This window comes from Parus major, chromosome 5, assembly GCF_001522545.3.
Source record: "Parus major isolate Abel chromosome 5, Parus_major1.1, whole genome shotgun sequence".
In the NCBI taxonomy this organism is placed as follows: Eukaryota; Metazoa; Chordata; class Aves; order Passeriformes; family Paridae; genus Parus; species Parus major.
This window is the reverse complement of record NC_031774.1, coordinates 9,733,389-9,752,705: the sequence shown is the minus strand read 5'-3', so window position 1 is coordinate 9,752,705 and position 19,317 is coordinate 9,733,389. Positions and strand designations below refer to the sequence as shown.

The following is a 19,317-nucleotide window of genomic DNA, read 5'->3' as shown; positions in this document are numbered from 1 at the left end:
CTCCTGCACATCTCCAGGAATGATTTGCTCTCTCCCTCTTCCTCCTGCACATCTCCAGGAATGATTTGCTCTCCCTCTCTTTCTCCTGCACGTCTCCAGGAATGATTTCCTCATCCCCACAAACAGGGATGCAGCCAGACAAATGCACAAAACACAGGAATTTGTGACACGCTTTGGGACCTGCCCAGAGGGGTTTTCTGGAATGAATAGAGCAAAATCAGAACTGGAAAAAGTCCCTCTTGCATTTCACTCCCATCACTTCCACCCCCCATCAAAGGCTCAGTCAATATTTATGGATTTTCCTCCATGGCTGTGGAGCTGCAGAACACCCCAGGCAAACAGGACAGACTAAAACCTCAGTCTGGAAGATGAACATCAACAGCAGCCAAGATGCCAAGGTGGAGCTGGGCTTAGGCCCTGGTTTACACCAGTTCTCCTGTCCAGACAGCCAAAGCTGAGGAGCTCAGACAAGCCCCAAGCTGGGGTTCTGTGGCCTGAGGGACTGTGCTGGGACAAACCTGGCTGACCTTGGGCAGGAGGGATGAGAAAGGAAGGGAACAGAGCTCCTCTGCCCTGTGGCTCATGCTGGGTTGCACCAGCGGCTGCAGTCTGGGGGGAAGATGAGGCTGGGAGTGCTCCAGGCTTCCCTCAGACTTACAAACCTTTCTAACACTTGATTTTTAGCTAAATGTTCAATGCCTCTCACTTTTGCAGCAAATACATCACCTGCAGGCTGAGCCTGGCAGGTGTTGCCCTCCTAAGGCAAGGTGGAATTGCCAGCGTAGCTTAGACTGGGATTTTGTTCTGGGTGCAGCCTCTGGGCTCCTTGAAGAGTCTGGCAGAGGGGAAAATATGAGCTCCAAGTGGCTGATGGAACACCCAACACATGATTCTAAAGCTCTGTTCTTCACTAAATTCCCTTGCAGGTCACATTTAACATCCAGAGTTTTCCCTCCAGTTGTTCATGGTATTTAAACCTGAGCTGATGCTCTGAATAAAGCTGTTTTTCTTTATCTGGAACTTGCATCAAGGAGAGAATTTGGTTTGTTTCTCCATGCCTTCTGAGGGTTTTTTGTGTCTTATCCCTCAGTTAAGGGGAACAAAACAAAGTGGAGAAGCAACAGATTTCCCTGCAGGGAATTCTCCTGCCCCAGCCTGGCTGTGTCCCCCTGCCATGTGCCTCCACCCATCCTTCCCAGCACCTCTCACCCCGAGTTCAGCTGTGCTCTGAGCCAGTTACTGCAATAGAGAAAAAAAAATAAGCATATTTTCCTTTTATTTCTTTATTTCTCTGTGATTCTTTCCCAGGCATGCTTGGCATCGTGTCTGCAGGCAAAAGAAATACAGATCTCTCCCTCTGCAGCTTCCCTGAACTCGATTGTCCACTGGGTTTTAGACATGCTTAAAAGTTCCATTTCCCCACACTGCACATTTTTATTATGTTTTATTAATAAAGGTGTTGCAGGGTTGGATGTGAGAGCATATATAAGTTTATTTTAGTGCATTTCCTTCAAAATGGAGTTTAAGCACCTTAGGCTCCTTTGTTTGTTGTTTTTAGATAATATTTAAATAATATTAGATTTATTATTATCTATAATATATCTAAATATTAGATAATATTTCTGAAGCATCAAGGCTTTTATATAAAGAAATAGCCAAAATGAATATACAAAGTTTATGTTCTTCTTAGCATAAAAATTATCACTGGGGTTTTTTTTTATATCTTTCTAATGTTTTCCTGGGTGCAATTTTTTCTGTTTTGCAAGATTTGGGTTTGTTTTAGATATTTTTTCTAGAATCATCAAGGTTTTTATATAAATAATTAGTCAAAAATGAATATACAGAGTGTTAGTTCTTCTTAACATAAGAATTATCACTGGGGGTTTTCCCATGTCTTTCCAATGTTGTCCTGGGTGCAGTTTCTTCTGCTTTGCAAGACTTGGGTTCAGCTTCTGGGCTTTTTTTTTATTGTGTTATATTAAATTTTATATATTTCTATTTATTAGATTTATTTCTAATTATTTATAATATTTATTTATAATTAATTTTTTTTATTTATTATGTTTATTCTGGCACTCCCTTCTCTGTACCACCATTCCCACAGTTCTTTATTGTTTCTTTTCCTGGGGTTCATTGTATCTCCCTGCTTTTGCTGTCATGTTTTGGCTTGCCAAAGCCTGGGAATTTTTGTTGGAATAGAACTTTGCCACAGCTAAAATTTGCCTTTTGCTCATTGCATTCTTTATAGCTGCAGAACTCTTTCTTGATAGGGAAGGATCAACAGAGTTTTGTTCTTGGAAGAAGTAAATTAATTGGTTGGGAATTAGATAAATTATCTGTTTTAGGGAGTGAAATGCCAGCAGAACCCGAAATGGCGATGCCTGCTCCAAATCCACACAAAATATTTCCTGTACCCTCCGTTCTTCTTTGCTCCTTTCCAGTTTTCCAGACTTTTGCATGAAGGGACCCAGGCTGCCCATGGGAAGCATTCCATCTCTTCTTGAAATGCCCTTTCTTTTTTATATCAAAACAAAACTCTTGCAGGGGAGGGGAGCAGGGAGGGCGGGGTTGGAGCAAAATTGAGGTAAGGCTGCAAAAAACTCTGTCTTGGTAGAGCAGGTTGCTGCAGTGCACGAGAACATTAAAGCACTCAGGGCTTTGGAAGGGAACTTCTTGTCAAAACGTGCATTTGGATGTTATATGCATAAGGTAATTGAAACTTATTTACAGTCAGTTCAGTGGCACTGTGCTTCTCCTCTCCAATTACAGGTGAGTGTTCTCACAGACCAGGTGGAAGCTCAAGGAGAGAAAATCCGGGACTTAGAAATCTGTCTTGAGGGGCATCAGTTGAAGCTGAATGCTACAGAAGAAATGCTCCAACAGGTAAAAATCTGGATTGGAGAGCTTCCTGCACAACCTCCTCCAGCTCTGGGGTGAGCACACATGGTCAGCTCGGCTGCCTGTGTGACAAAAGGATAAAACAGGGAGAAAAATTTAAAAAAAAAAGCTTATTTTATTGTTCTCCTCCTGCTTTGCACTTCTCTCCCCCACCCCACCACTCCAATAAATGTTTCTTTGTTTTCCTGTTGCAGAAAAGTTTTACTGGCTGGTTGCATAATGCCGTACGTGGCAGCATGTGAAATGAAAGTATTGTGTCTTATTTGAACTGTGCTGATTTGGACATGGCTGAGTAACTGGTTAGACAGGTTAAATGGATCTAATACATGTAGCAGTTCTGGAATTAAGGGGTTTTATTTAAATGCCTTCTGTTTTCCTTTGGCTTTGGAGTTGAACAAGCAGCAATTTGAAATGAATTACTGTATCGAGTCGTGTTTTATAACCATTTTCACTTCACAGCTTTCCCCTTACTTTGATATGAGAAAAAATTTTTAGTATATAAAGACATTTTTTCTTTATTTCAATCAACATTTTTGGGCTGTGTGATTCCATTTTTGCTTTTTGATGTTCTCTGTTGAGGGAGCAGAGCAAATGATAAATTAAATACCTTACAGAACTTGCAGGTCTGTTGATGCCAAAGGACCTTCCCTGTGCAATTTGCTGTTGTTACAGATGCAGATCATCCACTGTTAATGCACATAGATACCAAAAAGAGATTTGAAACTGTAAATAAGCCTCAAAAATCTATGCCAGAAACTTTTAGGATAGATGCTGTTCTCTATGAGCCTAGCTCTTCTCCCCACACAAATATTTTGTGTTATAAATTTTCTATTTTAGTCTATGTGATATACACAAGCCTTTCTCTGAACTGATCCAAGCTTTAAATTATGATAAGGATCCTTGTGCATATGTCTGTAAACAGCAGCAGTTTCTATAAGGTAACACTGTAATCTAAACATTTTAAATGATAATTCTCAGAGGCTCTTGAAGAAAACCTTCCATCTCACACAGTCCAAAATGCTTCCAGCTGGGAAAGGTGGTGTTCTGAGGAGACACCTAAAAATGCAAACAGCGAGTGTCTGTAGTTCTGCAGTGAGATCTGAAGTGAAACTCCAAGAACAGTGATTATTTAAGTGGTGAAAATCTGTTTTCACACTCCAGGAAAGAATTCACAACAGAGTGCAGCAGCCTCCTGCTCCAATCTAAAGCTGCCCCGTGACTTCTGCTAAAACTGTTTATTCTCCCTCTGACTTAAATTTTTTTGCCTAGATAGTCTTCTGAGGAAGCTGTGAATTTAAAGCCTTATTTTCCAGAACACTGAGGCATCTGAAAACAGAATATGATGTTGCATGAACGTTGCCATTGCAGTGAAAATCTTTGCATCTGCTCGTCTGGCACGAACAGCTAACAAAGCTGATCCTGAAGGGATAAGCTACAAAAGGCTCTACCAAAGCTAAAGAAGTCAGAGAATCTCCAGATTTGTCTAAAATAAGGCTCAAATCTGAATTTTGGAGATAATTTCAATCTGAATTTGCTGTAGCTGTTGTTTCTCCCAGCAGACAGTGGGATATGGGAAACCCAAGCCAGACCTCTCAGCAGTCAGAGAAATTGGACATTTATTGTCTCAGCAGAGGATCCCACTTTACATCATTCATTCTGAATGTTCTCTTCTCAGTTCATCTTGTTGAAAAGATTATCCTCCATGGGGGATGAGTTGAGATTTGGGCAGAAGAGAATGACCTGATCAAGGGGTGATTATGACATTGATGTAAGAAATGTGGCCAGTGGACTTTCCTGCAGATAATTTGTCACAACCAGAGTGAGTGTGTGGCTTCAGGGGCTTAAAGAGATGGATCAGTCAGGTTTGGAGGAGAGTTGAGCTCAGATCTCCTCAGCCAGCAGCTGCTGCTGGTGTCCTGCTTTTCAGAATGACTTCTAGAACCCTCTCAGGAGGGTTCTAGAAATATAGTGTAAATTCAGACTCATTTCATGGCTCTTCTTCCTTATTTACAATATATTGAACTCCACTGATTTTTGTCTTTGTGAACTTAAGTCAGCTGCTCCCTCTAAGTGGAAAATGGAACAATAGAGATTAAAAAAAAAAAGCCCTGTCTTTTTAATTTCAAGAACTGTAAGAAGAGTGATTCATAATTAATTCTGTGCAAAAAAAAAATATGCTTCAATAAAAAAAAAATCATCAGCTTTAAGATAACCTAATGATGGTATCTGGAAGTTCCACAGCAGAAAGGGTATCTAATTAGTGCAAAGTAGTTTTTGCTGAATCTGTGCTAGCAGAGACTTGTCAGGGTGGGGTTGCTGGCAAAAAAAATCCTTCTGGCCTATGATTTATGCACAGTTGTTTTGAACCCTGCTGCAAAGCAATCATGGAACCACTTCTGAAACAGCACCTGAAGTAAAAGTTACACAAATAACATTAAGTGGCTGTTTTGGGTGGGCATACTGGATGGGGAGCAGCAGCAAGAGAGGAGAAAGCCTCATTCTCCTTTCATCCTCCTCCCTCCTCCTGACCTTGTGGTTTCTGCAGACTGATCTGAGACTCAGCAGAGCTGGGAGAAAAAAATCAACTTTAGTTTTTTGGTTGTTTTTTGTTTTTTGGTGGTGCTCTGGTGATGGCTGAGTCCAGCAGCTCACAGGTCACGGTGTGCCAGAAGGGCTTTCAGCTCACTGATTATGGAATCCCAGCCAAGGAAAATGGAGCTCAGCAGCATTTGAGGATCCTGAGGGAGAAATGCCCTGGTGTGCACAGCCACAGGGATGCTCAGTGGCACCAAACACCTCATTTCACTTTTGTAAGGACACTTCTCCCACCACAGGTTGTAATGAACAAAAGTGGTTCTCCACCTTGAAGGTGTCTGCGTTTTCTTCCTTCCAAAACACCAAAAGGAAACAGGCCTTTTCAAAACTCATCAAAGCCAGTGGCCAAACATTCCTTTGGTCCTGAAGCATGATTCAGGTTTGGGCCAAGAAATAAGCTCACTCCTCACAGTGTAGCAGGAGATTTTCTGGAATATGGCTGGGAGCAAGACACAGGTTTAATCTTCCAGTGGGGAGTCTGTCCTGCCACTGCTGGCCTGTGTGAGCACCTGCCTTTCCCCTCAGCACATTGTAATGGAGATGTCCAGGAGTAAAATTAAAAAACCTCCTAGAGTTATCCTAGGAAAGCAATTTATGCTGTGACAGTCCATTTCCAGAATAGCAGCTGATTCAAGCTGTAAAGTTACAGCAAGTTTTAGAGAGCAATGATGTCTGTGTTTGTGTCTTGTTGGAAGTCACTTTGTGGCATTACTAAGAACTTTCCTCCAGCCCATTTTAAGAAATAAATGTATTTTTTGGAGAGGAGAGAGAGCCTTGGGCAGGATCTCCTATCAACATGCTGCAGAACTGGAAAGCAGAAGTCATTTTTGCTCCATGAAGTTGTCTGAACTGTCCCAAGGCAGAGAGTAGCAGGCATAGGTAACACAGACACATCAGTGCTGTGGAATCCCTGCTGCCAGCTGAAAAGGGAACCTCCTGCACAAGCACCTTCCACCTCCACAGCTCCTTTCCCTGCATTCCTTGGCAATTACCACGAGCAATTCTAGTTTGTTACCTCTTTGCTACCCCACAGCTGCATTTTATTTATTTAGCAGATTGTGATTTCCATTGAAGCTCTCTGGCATGAGGGACAGCAGTTTGCTGTCCTTGCTGTACCTGACCTGAACCACATCCTAGATGTGCTCTGACCGTGCCTTTGTGCCTTCCAAATAATTTCTGACACAACCTAGGGGACTCTGGATGGTTTTGTTGTGTGAACTCAATCATGTCTTCAAGTGAATTCTCTTGAAAGGTATGAAGGTTTTAGGATTCTCTGTGTCTATTAAAAAACCACACATAAAACCTGAAATGTTTGGTGCAAACAGGAGTGGGTCTCTGTTCTCCTGTCATTTTATGGCCCACTTCTGCCTGGGTGAGAGGGCCAGAGGAAGGTGTGCCAGACAGCAGAGAACCTTTTAAAAAACCTGATGAAAAGAATGCAGGGAGGAGCTGTGTCAGAGTAGGAATTGGATCCAACACAGTGCAGCTTGTACCTGCCCTGGTTTTGCAGTTGTCTCCTTCTCAGAGGAGCCAGAATCCTGTCTTGGTTGCAGGGTATGAATCTGCTGTGTATCTGTTTGCTCCTCGGGAGCTCTGCTGGCTGGCAAAAACCATTCCTCCAACTTTCAGTTGCCTGAGTTATCTGATCTTAGACGAATTTCAGCACTTGTTTATAGCACAGAGGAGCTTCTTGCCAGCAGCTGGCTCGGTGTTTCAGATTTTGAAGTGAGCTCTGGTGGAGCTCTGAGGTTTTCAGAGCTCCCAGGCTGTGCAGATTTATCTCTCCAGGTGAGCCTCCCCCTGCTTTTCTCTCTCACAGTTAACGTGGGCAGGAATCTGCTCCTCAGGGCTGCCCAAGCTGGCAGGGCTGTGGCAAAGCTCTGTCCTTAACCATAAAATGGGCAAATGATGGATTGGAGGGCTGTAATTCCCTGCCTGCTGCTGCCTTGCACCATTTCATGGTGGTTGCACACGTACATCGCTCTCAGCTGTGTTTCCAGCTAAGCAAATATCTTATTTCTGCCACAGCTGACACACAGCCCTTGAGAAGTGCAGCCCTCATTGGGGCTGCTCCTGCCTGCATTTTGCTTCCCAGGTAGGTGGTTTGGTCTGTCTGTGTCTCTCAAGGCTTTTAATAAGGGGTGAAAAATAGGGAATTTTTCAAATGTTGTATTTTGTACAAGTGCAAAATGGGATCTTTGCGTTTGTTGGGGTTTTTTTTCCTCCCCCTCTTCACTTGACTAAAATCTTACTTATGGTTTCTCAATCAGTGCATGGCGTGATTGTTTCTGTTTTGTGGAGAGTTAAATATCCTGGAATTTTCTGTGCTTACAGCTGAGAGCCCAAAATATTGTACTTGAAAACTCCTCTTTTCAAGCTATTTTTGCCACGTTACATTTCATAAACTGCTTTATAAGAACTATATATTTGCAAGACAACTAAATGTGGGAGTGAGCTATTCAGCACGTGCTACAGCTTCATTGGGAATATTGGAAAAGTTGATTAATCATCTTAGAAATCTCTACAGTGTGAGCTTTAAGAAGTGTGTTGTGTTTGGAAACAGTTTTCTGTTCTTTGATGTGTCTGGCACACGTATATCATCGCTTCTGCACGCCTCCTCACTTTTTAAAGTTAAAAGCTGAGTTTAGAAAAAGGACTCCAGGAAGGTAAATTACGTAGTAAAGTGTAATTTTATATTTTAAATTTTAATTTTTTCCATTTTAAAACGAAAAACAAGTGTCTTGTTTTTAAAGAAGAGTCCCTAGGATGTGTTCTTATATCTGTTCTATTTCTCAGCTAAGATCCTCCTAAAGCTGCTACAGCCCAAATTGCCATTTTGCCTGTCTTATATTATCTTTTTTTTTTGCTTTCAAACCAATAACATAAATTTGTATTTTCCTTTCTTGCAATTGCATATTTATTCTGGCTGAATTCAAGTTGCATCATACCGCTGAAATACACTATAATTTCTCTGTAACAAAATGGTTCACATTCTTAATGAGCTGTTCACTGTGAGCATCTGCTTGAGGATGAAAATAATTGCTTCCAGATGTTCCTGTTTCAAGAGGAGACATTTACTTTAAAGGGCACTTGCTTTCAAAGCAGAAGTTGGGTCCTGTGGATGAGGGAGGAATTGTCAGCTGTTTTAAATCACTGCAGCTCCATTGAAAACAAACCAGGGCTGCTTCGCTGCTCTGCCTATTTTAAGTCACCAGGTCCATGCCAGTTCACCCCAGCTGAGAATCTGATCCCCCCAGCTTCAGAGCAAATTGTAAAATTTCATTGGAGCTGATTTAAAAACAAAACAAACCCAGGCAGCTGCCTTGGTGCTGGCTTGTTCCAGGTGCTGGCTCCGTGTTCACACAGAGCTCCTGAGCTCAGGGTGAGAGGAGTGAGTGTGGATTGCTCTCCACTGCATAACTGAGGGTAATTTAGGGGTCTGGAGGAAAAATAAGGAGTGAAGCCAGATGGTGCACTCAAAGGATAGATCTTTTGTTTAAAATCCCTAGAGGGATGCAGTGGCTCCTTGCCTTATTAAGAAATCTTCCCCCCATATCATGGAATGCCATGTCAGGGTCCAAAAAAAATCCTAAATGTTGTTTTAGCTCAAGAGTGAATAGAGTGTGTCCATGGGGCCAGAGCTGCCTCATCCTGCCTGTCTTTCTGGTGTTCTGTGGCCTTATTTCATATCAAAGCTCCCATTTTTAACTCTGCCTTAACCTGCAGCAGTCTCCTCTCTCAAGAGCTGTGAGAGCCTGTCCCAGTCTGGACTGGGATGTGCCTCTGAAACCCCTGAAAATTGGCTTTTTTCTGGAAGACAGGAGTTATTTGGAATTATAATTGTAATTTATAATCACCTGTGTAGAAAGCAGCTCCTCCTGGGGTTTCATTAAGTGGGTGCCTCTAAGAGTTTCTCAATCAGAAAAGTCAGTGCAATGCCTTTCCCTGATGAGTGCTTGGTTTATTTCACTGGGAGAAGAAAAAGAAAGGAAAAAAGGCCAAACCATGAAGTTCCATTTCTGTTCATTTTCCCATCCATCCCCAAATATCATTGCCAATGTCAGCAGGAATGGGCATGGCACTGGGAATAGTGGGTGGTTTGGATAATTGGTGTTGCAATACAGATGCAAGTTTAATACTATTTTTAATTTGTGCAATATTGCCCACCAGACTAAAATAACTTACATATGGAGCAGATTTTGAAATAAACTTTAACTCTGTAATCTTTGAAATAACCTTTGTGGTTTGTCCAAGCTGTGGTGTACAATGTACTCTACAGTTTGGGGCAGAGGAGATGAGAAAAGGGTGCAGGACGTGGTGATTTCTGATCCCTCAGTGACACCAGATCCAGATTCAACTTCAGTTCAATCACTCCTTGTGAGTCTGCTTTGATTGTGGGATTCACATGATCAGCACACTAGTGGGATTTATGAGTTATCATAAAACATTTTAACCCTTTGGAAGCCTGCATTCTCCTGTGAAAAATCAATTTGCCACTTGGAAAATTGTGAATTTTTCAGGAAGGCTCAAACTCCTGACGGGGCTTTTTTCTTTTTGAAAACAGAGGTGACAGAGGCTTTGATATATGTAATGCACTCTGTTAAATCTTGGATGGTTTCTTGCCTTGGCTTTCCTGAAAAATGAACGATTCAGTGAAGGTGTGAATGTTGATGCTGATATGACTCCACCCAAAGCATATCTGCTCTGCAACCTGGAAAACAAACTTGGGGCACACAAGCAAAAGCCACCACCAGCTGTTTTTCCTTTGGAGTGTTTTTTAGTTTAGACCTTGCCTTCTGGGCTCCTGTTAGGACATTTCACTCTCTGCAGTTCCCTCCAGCAAAAGCCAGCAGGTACTACAGGGTGTAAGTTACTATTTGTTGGTGCTGCTTGCTTCTGCTGCTCAGTTTGGGTTCAGGTGCTCATCCTGAAATACATCCTTTATTGGAAGGATTAACAGTCCTAAATTATTATTAAATATTAAGGATTAACAGTCTGAAGGTCTGCAAGGTAACCTTAAACCATCCCTTGGGCTGATGAGTGTTTTAGGAAGACGCCAGCTCTTTTGTAATGTGCCATTATTTAGGTTTGGGTCTGTTCAGCCTTAGTATTGTTCTTGATTTCATGTCTAGCCCAGGGATTAACTTTGCCACACATTTGCCTTGAAATCAGGAGTGGGACACGGTGGTTTGGTGATTAACACAGAACATTTAGATGAAAACAACTTGCAGCACTTGAGAAAGACACTGAGAGTTCAAACTGAGGGTTTAATGTGAATGAAATAGGTGGCAGGCTGTCAGGGCTCACATAAATAACAGGAAAATGTTGTGTTCTGCTCTCAGGAGCTGCTGAGTCGCACGTCTCTCGAGACCCAGAAGCTGGACCTGATGGCTGAAGTTTCAGACCTGAAGATTAAGCTGGTTGGAATGGAAAAGGAGCAGAGTGAATATGAGGAGAAACAGAACAAAGCTGAGGTGAGTTTTTGCCATTGGCTTGTTTTAACTCTTTTCCATGGCGTGTCCGTGGTGCTCTGCCCCACACCTGAGCTTTTGGGCTGAAATCAGCAGGGAACAGGATTTTCCTGTGAATTCAGGGAGGAGTACCACGGTGCATTTCTGCAGAAAACACTGCCAGGGGTGCCACAAGCACTGAGGTCGGGGATTTTAATGTCTTTGTGTCACTTGGGAGGGCATTTGCCTCAAATGTCTCTTTCCCCTTGTGGCTACATAATAAATAATGCCAAAAAACATCATGGGCTGGAGGTAATTCCAGCCCTTGGTCCCTTTCAGATGCGGGAGAGTTTTGGACATCAAAGGAGCTTTGGGTCTTGTTGTATTGGTTAAAAAAGAGAGTATGGAACAGAATTCCTCTGAGCAACATCTGTATTGTGGTGGTGAGCAGCAGGTGGGGAGGAAAGAGAGAAATTCATACAAATTGTCATGTGTTGTCCTACTCAGTGGTGCTGTAAGGGGACCAGCTAGCAGGGGAGGACTGCCTGGAAAGGAAGGATTACTGGGTCTGGGATCTATACATTGCTGAGTGAACAAAACAAAAAAACAAACCAAAAAAAACCCCCAAAAACAAACCAAAAAAAAAATACAGAAAAAACCCTCAACCAAACTGTTCCATGTTGATTTAGGAGAATAAGAAATCCAGGCAGCACCAGGAACTGTTTGCTCTCCACAGCTCTGCCAGTGGAATAGGTGATAACTGTGCATCAGTATGTAGCTCATTTGGGGTGTGTTTGCTTCCAGCTTATTTATCCTCTGAAGTTTTCTTTAGAGATTCAAAGATAACATAAAGAGAGGATCTCTGGCAGAGCCTGCAAGCCAGAGAGGCACCAGCTGCTGGTTTTTACCACCTGTGGCCCTTCTTGTGCTCTTTCAGGTGTAATTTTCACCTGAAAAACTGTGAAAAATTTTTTTAACAGTTGAAAAATTGTGTAAATTTTTCAATTTGTGTACCTCGTGTACCCTGAGCACTCTCAAGCTTCCCAAAAATCTGCACAGGTCTGAGCAGCACCTGCTGGCTCCAGCCTGCTCCCAGTGTGGAATTGAGGAATGGTTTTGGCAATCATTGCAGGCACAGCCTGGCTCCTGGACAGCAGTGCAGATTTTGGGGTGTGTTTTTATGGACAGCACTTGGGGGGTGCCTGGGAGCTGTGGAATTCTGCAAGTGAGGTTTGTGTGCCCCCTCGGGTGGAAAAGCTGAGCTCTGAACAGCCTGGGTGGCACTGCCAAGCCACAGGGACACGTTCCTGCTGAGATGGAAAAGGATCCTGATCTGATGGAAAAGCTGAGAATCCTCCTGTGGAGCCTGCTCTGAATTATTAACCACCCCCAGGTGGGGTTGGGTTTCTGCAGTGCTGAAAGTGGCACAGCTTTGCCAAGGGAAAAATGGGTGTTCTAAGGAAAGCTGTGGGAAACAAAACCAGGTTTTGGTTTGCTGGCTGAGTTATTTGTGTGTTTATTTCAGATTCCCCTCAATAAGCATTCATCTCATTTATCAGGAGTTGCTTTCAATCAGATTGGATGTTTAGTTGAATTCTAATGTTTTAACCCTGTTTCTGCTCCTTTTCCTGTAAATTACACTAATTCTTCAATACAGACACAACTTCAAACATCAGGATGGAATTTATGAATTAATTAATTTTCTTTCTTAGACTACAGCTTTGACAAAACCAGTCTGCCTGTAGTTTTCTCTTGTTTTTTGCATCCAGCAGTTAAACCATTTTAAACAGCTCATTCACAATACTTCATGGCTGACCCTGTGATTTCTAAATATAAGAACTGAGGTTAAAAAGTTTAAAATTCAGTGTGGCATTGCAGGATCATTCAGCTCAGCCATGTTTTCTCTGTACTCTAATTTTGTGTCAGCTTATTTCACAGCAGCTGTTTGCAGTCACTTAGAACTCATCTGCAGAATTATTTTTCTGCTTGGGCTGGGAGGAAAGGGAGCAAATTAAAGCATCCTTCTGAATATGAGCAAGTTTTAATGTGGAAGATTGGTTTCACTCTATCTGGTGCAGCTGTCATTTAGGTTTGGTTTTAGCTGGCAGCAAAGAGTTTATCAAGCATCTCGAACCTCCTCTCAAAGGTATTGATTTCACACTGAATGCCACTTGTCTCTGGCTCTTCAAAAGCACATGCTAAATATAAAGTGTCCTTTATTTATATATATTACAGAGGGGCCAGGAGAATAGCTGCTTGTTCATGGGCTGTGTCCCTCCTGGCTTTGTCATTTTCATTCCTTTTCTGGGGAATAATGTCCTACTTTTGACAAAATAATGCCATGAAGGCTTCTGGAGCCTCACCTGAGGGGGTTGTGTAGCTTTCCTCTTACCCTAGAAGCCTCAGAAATATTTTAAATGTGTTTCTCTTAATGTAGCAAGGTATGAGGAAGCAGCATTGTCAAAAGGTTTATGGCTGCCCAGATGTCTGCTCTGCCTGAATGTGGGAAAAAGAGACTTTCTGTCTGTCCTTTTCCTTCCTTTTGTGCCATGGCATAGCTCTGTGGGCTTGGCTGTAAGCTGCTGGCAGGTATTTTGTGGCTCTTGTAACTTCTGAATTAAATATCTGGTGCAGAGCTACTTGCAATTCCAAAGAAACCTGAGCCACTGACTCGCTCTGGGGAGTCTGCTGCGCTGTCCCAGCCGAACCAGGGCACTGTAGTTATTGTTAATAAGTGTTTGTGCTGTGGAGGAACCTCAAAAAGGCCTTTTCTGCCTCAAAACTGGAAAGAACTGTGAAGGCAGGAGCTGGAGCTCAGCTGGGCTGAGGATTTCTGCCAGTTCTGTGCTCCCTGTGGGCAGTCTGTGGATGCAGAGTGCTTCCCTCTCCCCTTCTCTAATGGCACAGGGCAGGATTGCAAGGTGGCAGCAGAAGAGTTTCTGGTTCCCCCCTGTCCCCACAAGCAGAGCAGCTGCCAGAAATCCCTGCTGGATTCTGGATCCCTGCCCTTCTCCACATCCCCGTGGGGTTAACAGAGCCAAAGAGCAGCACAGACCAAACCTTGGTGCTCAAAAGGAAGAGATGGAGTGTGTGTGTCCTGCCCCTTCCAACCCCAGCTGCTCTGGGAGGATGGCAAAAAACCCCAAAGCTAACCCTCATTTATGTCCATTAAAGCTTTGTTGGGTGAAAGAGGATGAGCATCAGACGCTGTGATCCTGACTGAGCACAAATGTATAAAGTAAAATGTATGTAGTGGCTTTTCTGAATTTCATCTTAAGCACAGTGAGCTGGAAAATCTCACTTTGATGAAACTCTTCTGTGTGAGTTAGGTAAATCTTTGTGGGTGCTGTTCCTGCCCTTGCTGTTCCCCAGCTCTACGACTCCTGATTTTACTGCAGAATTGAGGTAACAGGAGGATTGTTGGCAGCTCTAATGAAGAAAACAATAAATAAAATGATTTGCCACATCATCTGTTGTTCCATCCACTGAAATCATCTTCTGTCCTTTGGAGGATGGATTAAACTCCTCAGATTTGCTCCACTTGAGGAGACTGAGAAACCACAAAACTTCTGTTATTAATGTGCATGGAAGCTAAGAGCAAGGCACTTCAAACTTGTGAGAGCTGTAAAAACACTCAGTTCTCTTTGCTACAGAGTTGGGGAATTTAGGTGAAATACCATCTAGATTTTCATACTTTGCTTTGCTTTCTAAGCTGGATTTTTCGTGTGTGTGTACCACTGATACACACAAATCCAAGAAGCTGGCCAGCAAAACAATACACTTTAAAATAACTATTTTATCTTTTGTGTTATCCTCCTGATTTCTCCTGTATCTATTAACTCCTCCTCCACGTCAAGATCCTGCCCAGATAGAGAGGAGAAATGGAGTTATTTTTCTGCCCCCTGCTAGGCCTGGAAACAGAATTACTTTGCTTGTAAATTCTGTGTATAAACTCTGAAAGGGAAGGCTGCAGCCCCAGCTGAGCACTTTGCAGTTTCTTCCCACTGGATGCTTTGGAAGTGCAAATGAATGCAATCAAGCCCCACTTCAGCAAAAGCTTACCTCTGAGCCAGAATATTAAAATCTGTGCCAAATCATCCCTCACGTGACTGTAAAACTTTCCAAAAACAGTTTCTGATCTTAACTTCAGAGTCAGAATCGTGAATTAGGCTGGAATGTGGATTCAGCTTCATGTAAATGTGCCTTTGTGCAGTGTTCCAGGTTTATACTCATTCACATCAGAAAGAAAACACATAATCTGTCCTTTTTTAGTTTGCCTTTGATGTGCTTCAGGTAGTTCTTTGTGCTTCAACTGTAGAAATATACATAATTTTTTTTGCATAATTTTTTTCTCACCTATTTTTTTGTCTTTTTTTTCCCCCCTTTCCTCCCATGTTTTCAGTCAGTTGTGAACCTGATCAGTGACCTGCAGGAGCAGATGTGTAGACTGCAGCTGGAAATTAATAGTAGGATCCAAGAAAGGAAGTGTCAAGATAGGAAAGCAGAGCTGACCCCCAGTGTTTCTCCCTCTGGTGCAGGAGCAGTAGAGCCTCTGGGCCAGAAGAATTGCTCTTGGTGTGAAGTACGAGAAGCACCCTTGGCACAATCCCCTGCATTGCCTCTTCCCTCTCTTGCACAGACTAAATTCCACTAACCAGAGCTGCCCTGGGAATGTTTTGGCATTAATCTTCGTGGCTTCCATTAGCAAAGAGTGAGAGTGCTGTAAAAAAATGACCCAAAAAAAAAAAATACTCCCACCCCAGACTCCCCACCCCAATTCCTGGGACAAATTTGGTCACTGTTGATGGCCCTCTCCCAAAGCACAGAAATCTGTAAAACCCAATCACCCTTTCAGCTTTTTCACAGTTTCCATTTCACTTGTAAGTCTGCAGTGCTGGTGTGGGGTTTTTTTTGGGATTTGTCTGATGTGCAGCATGCTGGCATGGTTTGGTAGTTTGCTACTTTTCCTCATGATGATGCCGCCCCAGCTGTGCCTGAACATAAATTATTGATTCCTGCAGATCTTAAAAGCTTAACACAGGTATAAAACAATTTCAGCTAAGACTCTCTGACATTTACCCTTTCTTTTTCTATCCAAAAGAGCCACAGTAAAAATAATCTGCTTGTACTTCTAAAATAGCACATCCAACACAGTTTTGTTTATTCCCTGACATGAGCAGCTGCCAGAATTTACATAACAGAACCTGATCAAAAATGTGTCACATAAATGGTTTCATTTCACTGAAGGTGGAATGATACTGGTATGCCAAGAAAAAAAACCTTTTAATATTTTACTTCAAATCAGGTTGTTACCACATCTCTTTGGTGAAATTTGCATGCCCAGAACTCATAAGTAATCTGCTTGTATTGTGGGGGATCTTTTTTCAGTAATTCCTCTCATAGGTTTATATTTTAAAAATAACTGTTCTGCATTTTACACCTATTTTGAAAACAGTGCTGTTATTTCTGGACTTGTGTTTGTGCAGAGCTGCTCAATGGACTATTAGAACTGCAAGCTGTAGGCTGGAGAAATAATCTGAGAGTCAAATCTAGGAGTTATTCCAAATAAATCCTACTGCAATCCAAGATGCAAGTGTGGTCCTTAATGTGTGTGCTGTGCAGGAGTCCAAAATTGGGATTCTCCCCCAAACTTTTCCTTTCTTCGGTTCATTTTGAGACATTTTGTCTTGTCAGAGCTCCATGGAGGTTTTAATAATATTGTCCTTTAGAATGGGCAAGATCCAGTTCTGTCAAGGTGGGGGAGAAGGGGTATTTAAGGGAAAACTTCTTTGAGTAGGTCACAGTTTTTAGTGTGGAGGTTCCAGTGTTGAGCACCGTGTGGTTCATGCATGAGCTGTAATTCAGAACTGTCAAAAATTAATATCTGCCAGAAAAAAAAACAAAAAACCCAAAAAAACCCTTACCTTTAATTTCCTTCTTCCTCTGCAGGGTTTGTTACAGGAGCTCAGACACCTGAAAATTAAAGTGGAAGAGCTGGAAAACGAAAGAAATCAGTATGAGTGGAAATTGAAAGCGACCAAAGTAAGCAGAGTCCTTGGCATTTTCAAACTGCAGGTTTCTATCAGCTGGGAAGGGATGTGCTGCCCTTCTCATCAATATTTACTTTTCTGGCATTTACCTTGTGGCAGGGTAGCTGTGAAGCCAAGAATTCTTTAACCAGGTTTGGGATAAATACCTTGTTTTGAAGGTGTTGTGGTTTCCTTCGTGCCCTTTGCTCTCCCTGCACTTTTCAGTCGGCTGCTCCTTGCAATTCTTATTTTAGGAAACCACAAAAGGCATTTTGACTTGCAAAAAGCTGCTCAGAGTAAAGGATTCTTTGAAGGCTTCCTGGCCTGGATTTGTGTAATGGTGACAAGCTTCTGTGGGATTCACTTTCCAGCCTGAAGAGACATGCAAAGTTTGTTGGGTGTTTGCTGCTTCCTATGGAATTTGTTTTCATAGACATTAATCCCAAAATACACCATGAGATCACCTGCTTTGTGTGTATCAACTCCTGTTGACATTAAATCCTGCAAAGCTGTTGGATCATAATCTGGACAAACCTGACATGTTAAATACTTAATCATTTTCCCCAGTAATTAATTCTTCTAGTGGAACATTCTCTCTGCTATTCCTAGTTTGAATTTTTAGCCCTTTTCCACTAGATTAAAAAGCACCACACGATTTCTCCTTCTTGTGCTGTAATCACATCTCCTTTCTTTTGTGTAACTTTATATCAATGACTGATTCTTGAGTTGTGGCTGAATCTTGGAGAAACATTTCAAATTATTAAACTGAATTTTCTATTTAATGCTTGACAGCTTGATCCAGACATGACAAACAGCTATTATTTGTATTAGCATTTCTTTCTTTTGAGAATTCTTGGATGAATAACAGAATGTTGCTGTCATGTCTTTTTTTGCCTCGTGAAGATAATAGTTCTTCAATCCATGAAAATGTTTTCTCTGACGTGGTGGAGATGAACAGTCTTTGGGAAAATATTTTCTCAAGCAGTGTGTGGCCAGCTGCCAAGACAGATAGAAATCATGGAAAAATGTAGGAGCAGAAGGAAAATGGGAAAGAAGAATCATAAAACTCACTGAGGGAGAGAAGATACAGGACTGGAAAGGAAGAAAAGTACAAGGAATGAGACAGGAAGAATAAAAATAATCAAAGAATTAGATTTTAAGGGAAAAGAGAGCTTTTAAAAGAGCTTTGAGATCGAGTAGACCAGGGGAGGCAAACCCAGATCTGGTACAAAGAGGTCTTCAAGCTTTTATCTTCCTGTTGTTCCAGCTTCTTAGATGAGAAACTGGAATATATCCATGGCTGGATATAAAAAGCATATTAGTCAGTGGGAAGTGTAGGAGCCCTTCAGAGGTGCAGCAAGGCAGATTCTTCTATTCCACGTGGAATTTTAGGCAGAGCAGTGACATTATCCTGCAGTCCAAGCCCTTTCTTCGTGGTAAAAATGAGTTTGTGTGTTAATTAATCTGTGTTTGTCCCTATTTGGGTAATGTTGTCTGGTGTTTTGTGTCTTTCCTGCTTTATTTTAGTATTTTGGGAAGCTGGCCACATTCATCATTTTTGGTTTGTCCTTGTTCTTTGGTTTCTTTCTTCCTTTTTCCCCCTTTTTTTTGTTTGTTTCTTTTTTTTGTCCTTTATCTGCAAGGAGGTTTTGTCTGCTTTTACATGGCAAAAGCAGAACTTTGACTCCCAGAGGTTTTGAGACTTCTGAAGAAAATCTTACCAAACTGACTTAGCAAAATATGCTGCTAGCAGTTTTTCTCATCAATACAAAAACCAGACCAGAACCACTGAGTTTCCAGCTGAACAATCACAGAATTCTTCTCCCTCTGTCTTGCTGAGCTCTTTCATGTGGGATTTTCTATCCAAATCCAGGGGCAGCCCTAAATTTCCAGAAAATATAAATGAACACTGGGATTTTGTTGTATGTCTGCTGTTGCTTTCCAGGCTGTGTTTTCCTGCTATCCTCTTTGGTGTTTTAAGGAAAAACAATTTTGTTATCTTGCTGAGAAGGCTCAGCATTAATAGATTCTAAGTTACTATTATCATAATTATCATAATTATTATCATTATTATCATTATTATCATTATTATCATTATTATCATTATTATCATTATTATCATTATTATTGTTGTTGCTATTGTTCTTATTATTGTTATTATTGTTGTTATTGTTATTAATAATAATAATAAATGTTTATTTGTATTATTTATATTAATTATATTATTGATATTATTTTTATTAATAGTACTATTGTTGATATTATTAATAATACTTTTTAGTAATATTAATAATATTGTATCTATATCTTTATATATATACACACTTATTAGTATAAGTAGTAAC

The 19,317-nt window shown here is 41.6% G+C and overlaps 1 protein-coding gene across 15 annotated transcripts in view; it reads left to right on the top strand.

Annotated features, from left to right (window-relative positions):
• PPFIBP2 (PPFIA binding protein 2) overlaps nucleotides 1–19,317 on the top strand; it is a 100,092-nt gene that overhangs the window by 56,796 nt on the left and 23,979 nt on the right. For 10 of the 15 annotated variants that reach the window (XM_015631044.3, XM_015631049.3, XM_015631050.3 and 7 more), the window contains 4 exons: nucleotides 2,770–2,883; nucleotides 10,836–10,967; nucleotides 15,346–15,525; nucleotides 16,893–16,985. In XM_015631044.3, the coding sequence (XP_015486530.1) occupies nucleotides 2,770–2,883; nucleotides 10,836–10,967; nucleotides 15,346–15,525; nucleotides 16,893–16,985 (519 nt within the window). Of the gene's footprint in view, nucleotides 1–2,633; nucleotides 2,710–2,769; nucleotides 2,884–10,835; nucleotides 10,968–15,345; nucleotides 15,526–16,892; nucleotides 16,986–19,317 lie in introns of those variants that run through there. The other 5 variants (XM_033514911.1, XM_015631052.3, XM_015631053.3 and 2 more) reach the window with 2 other exon arrangements.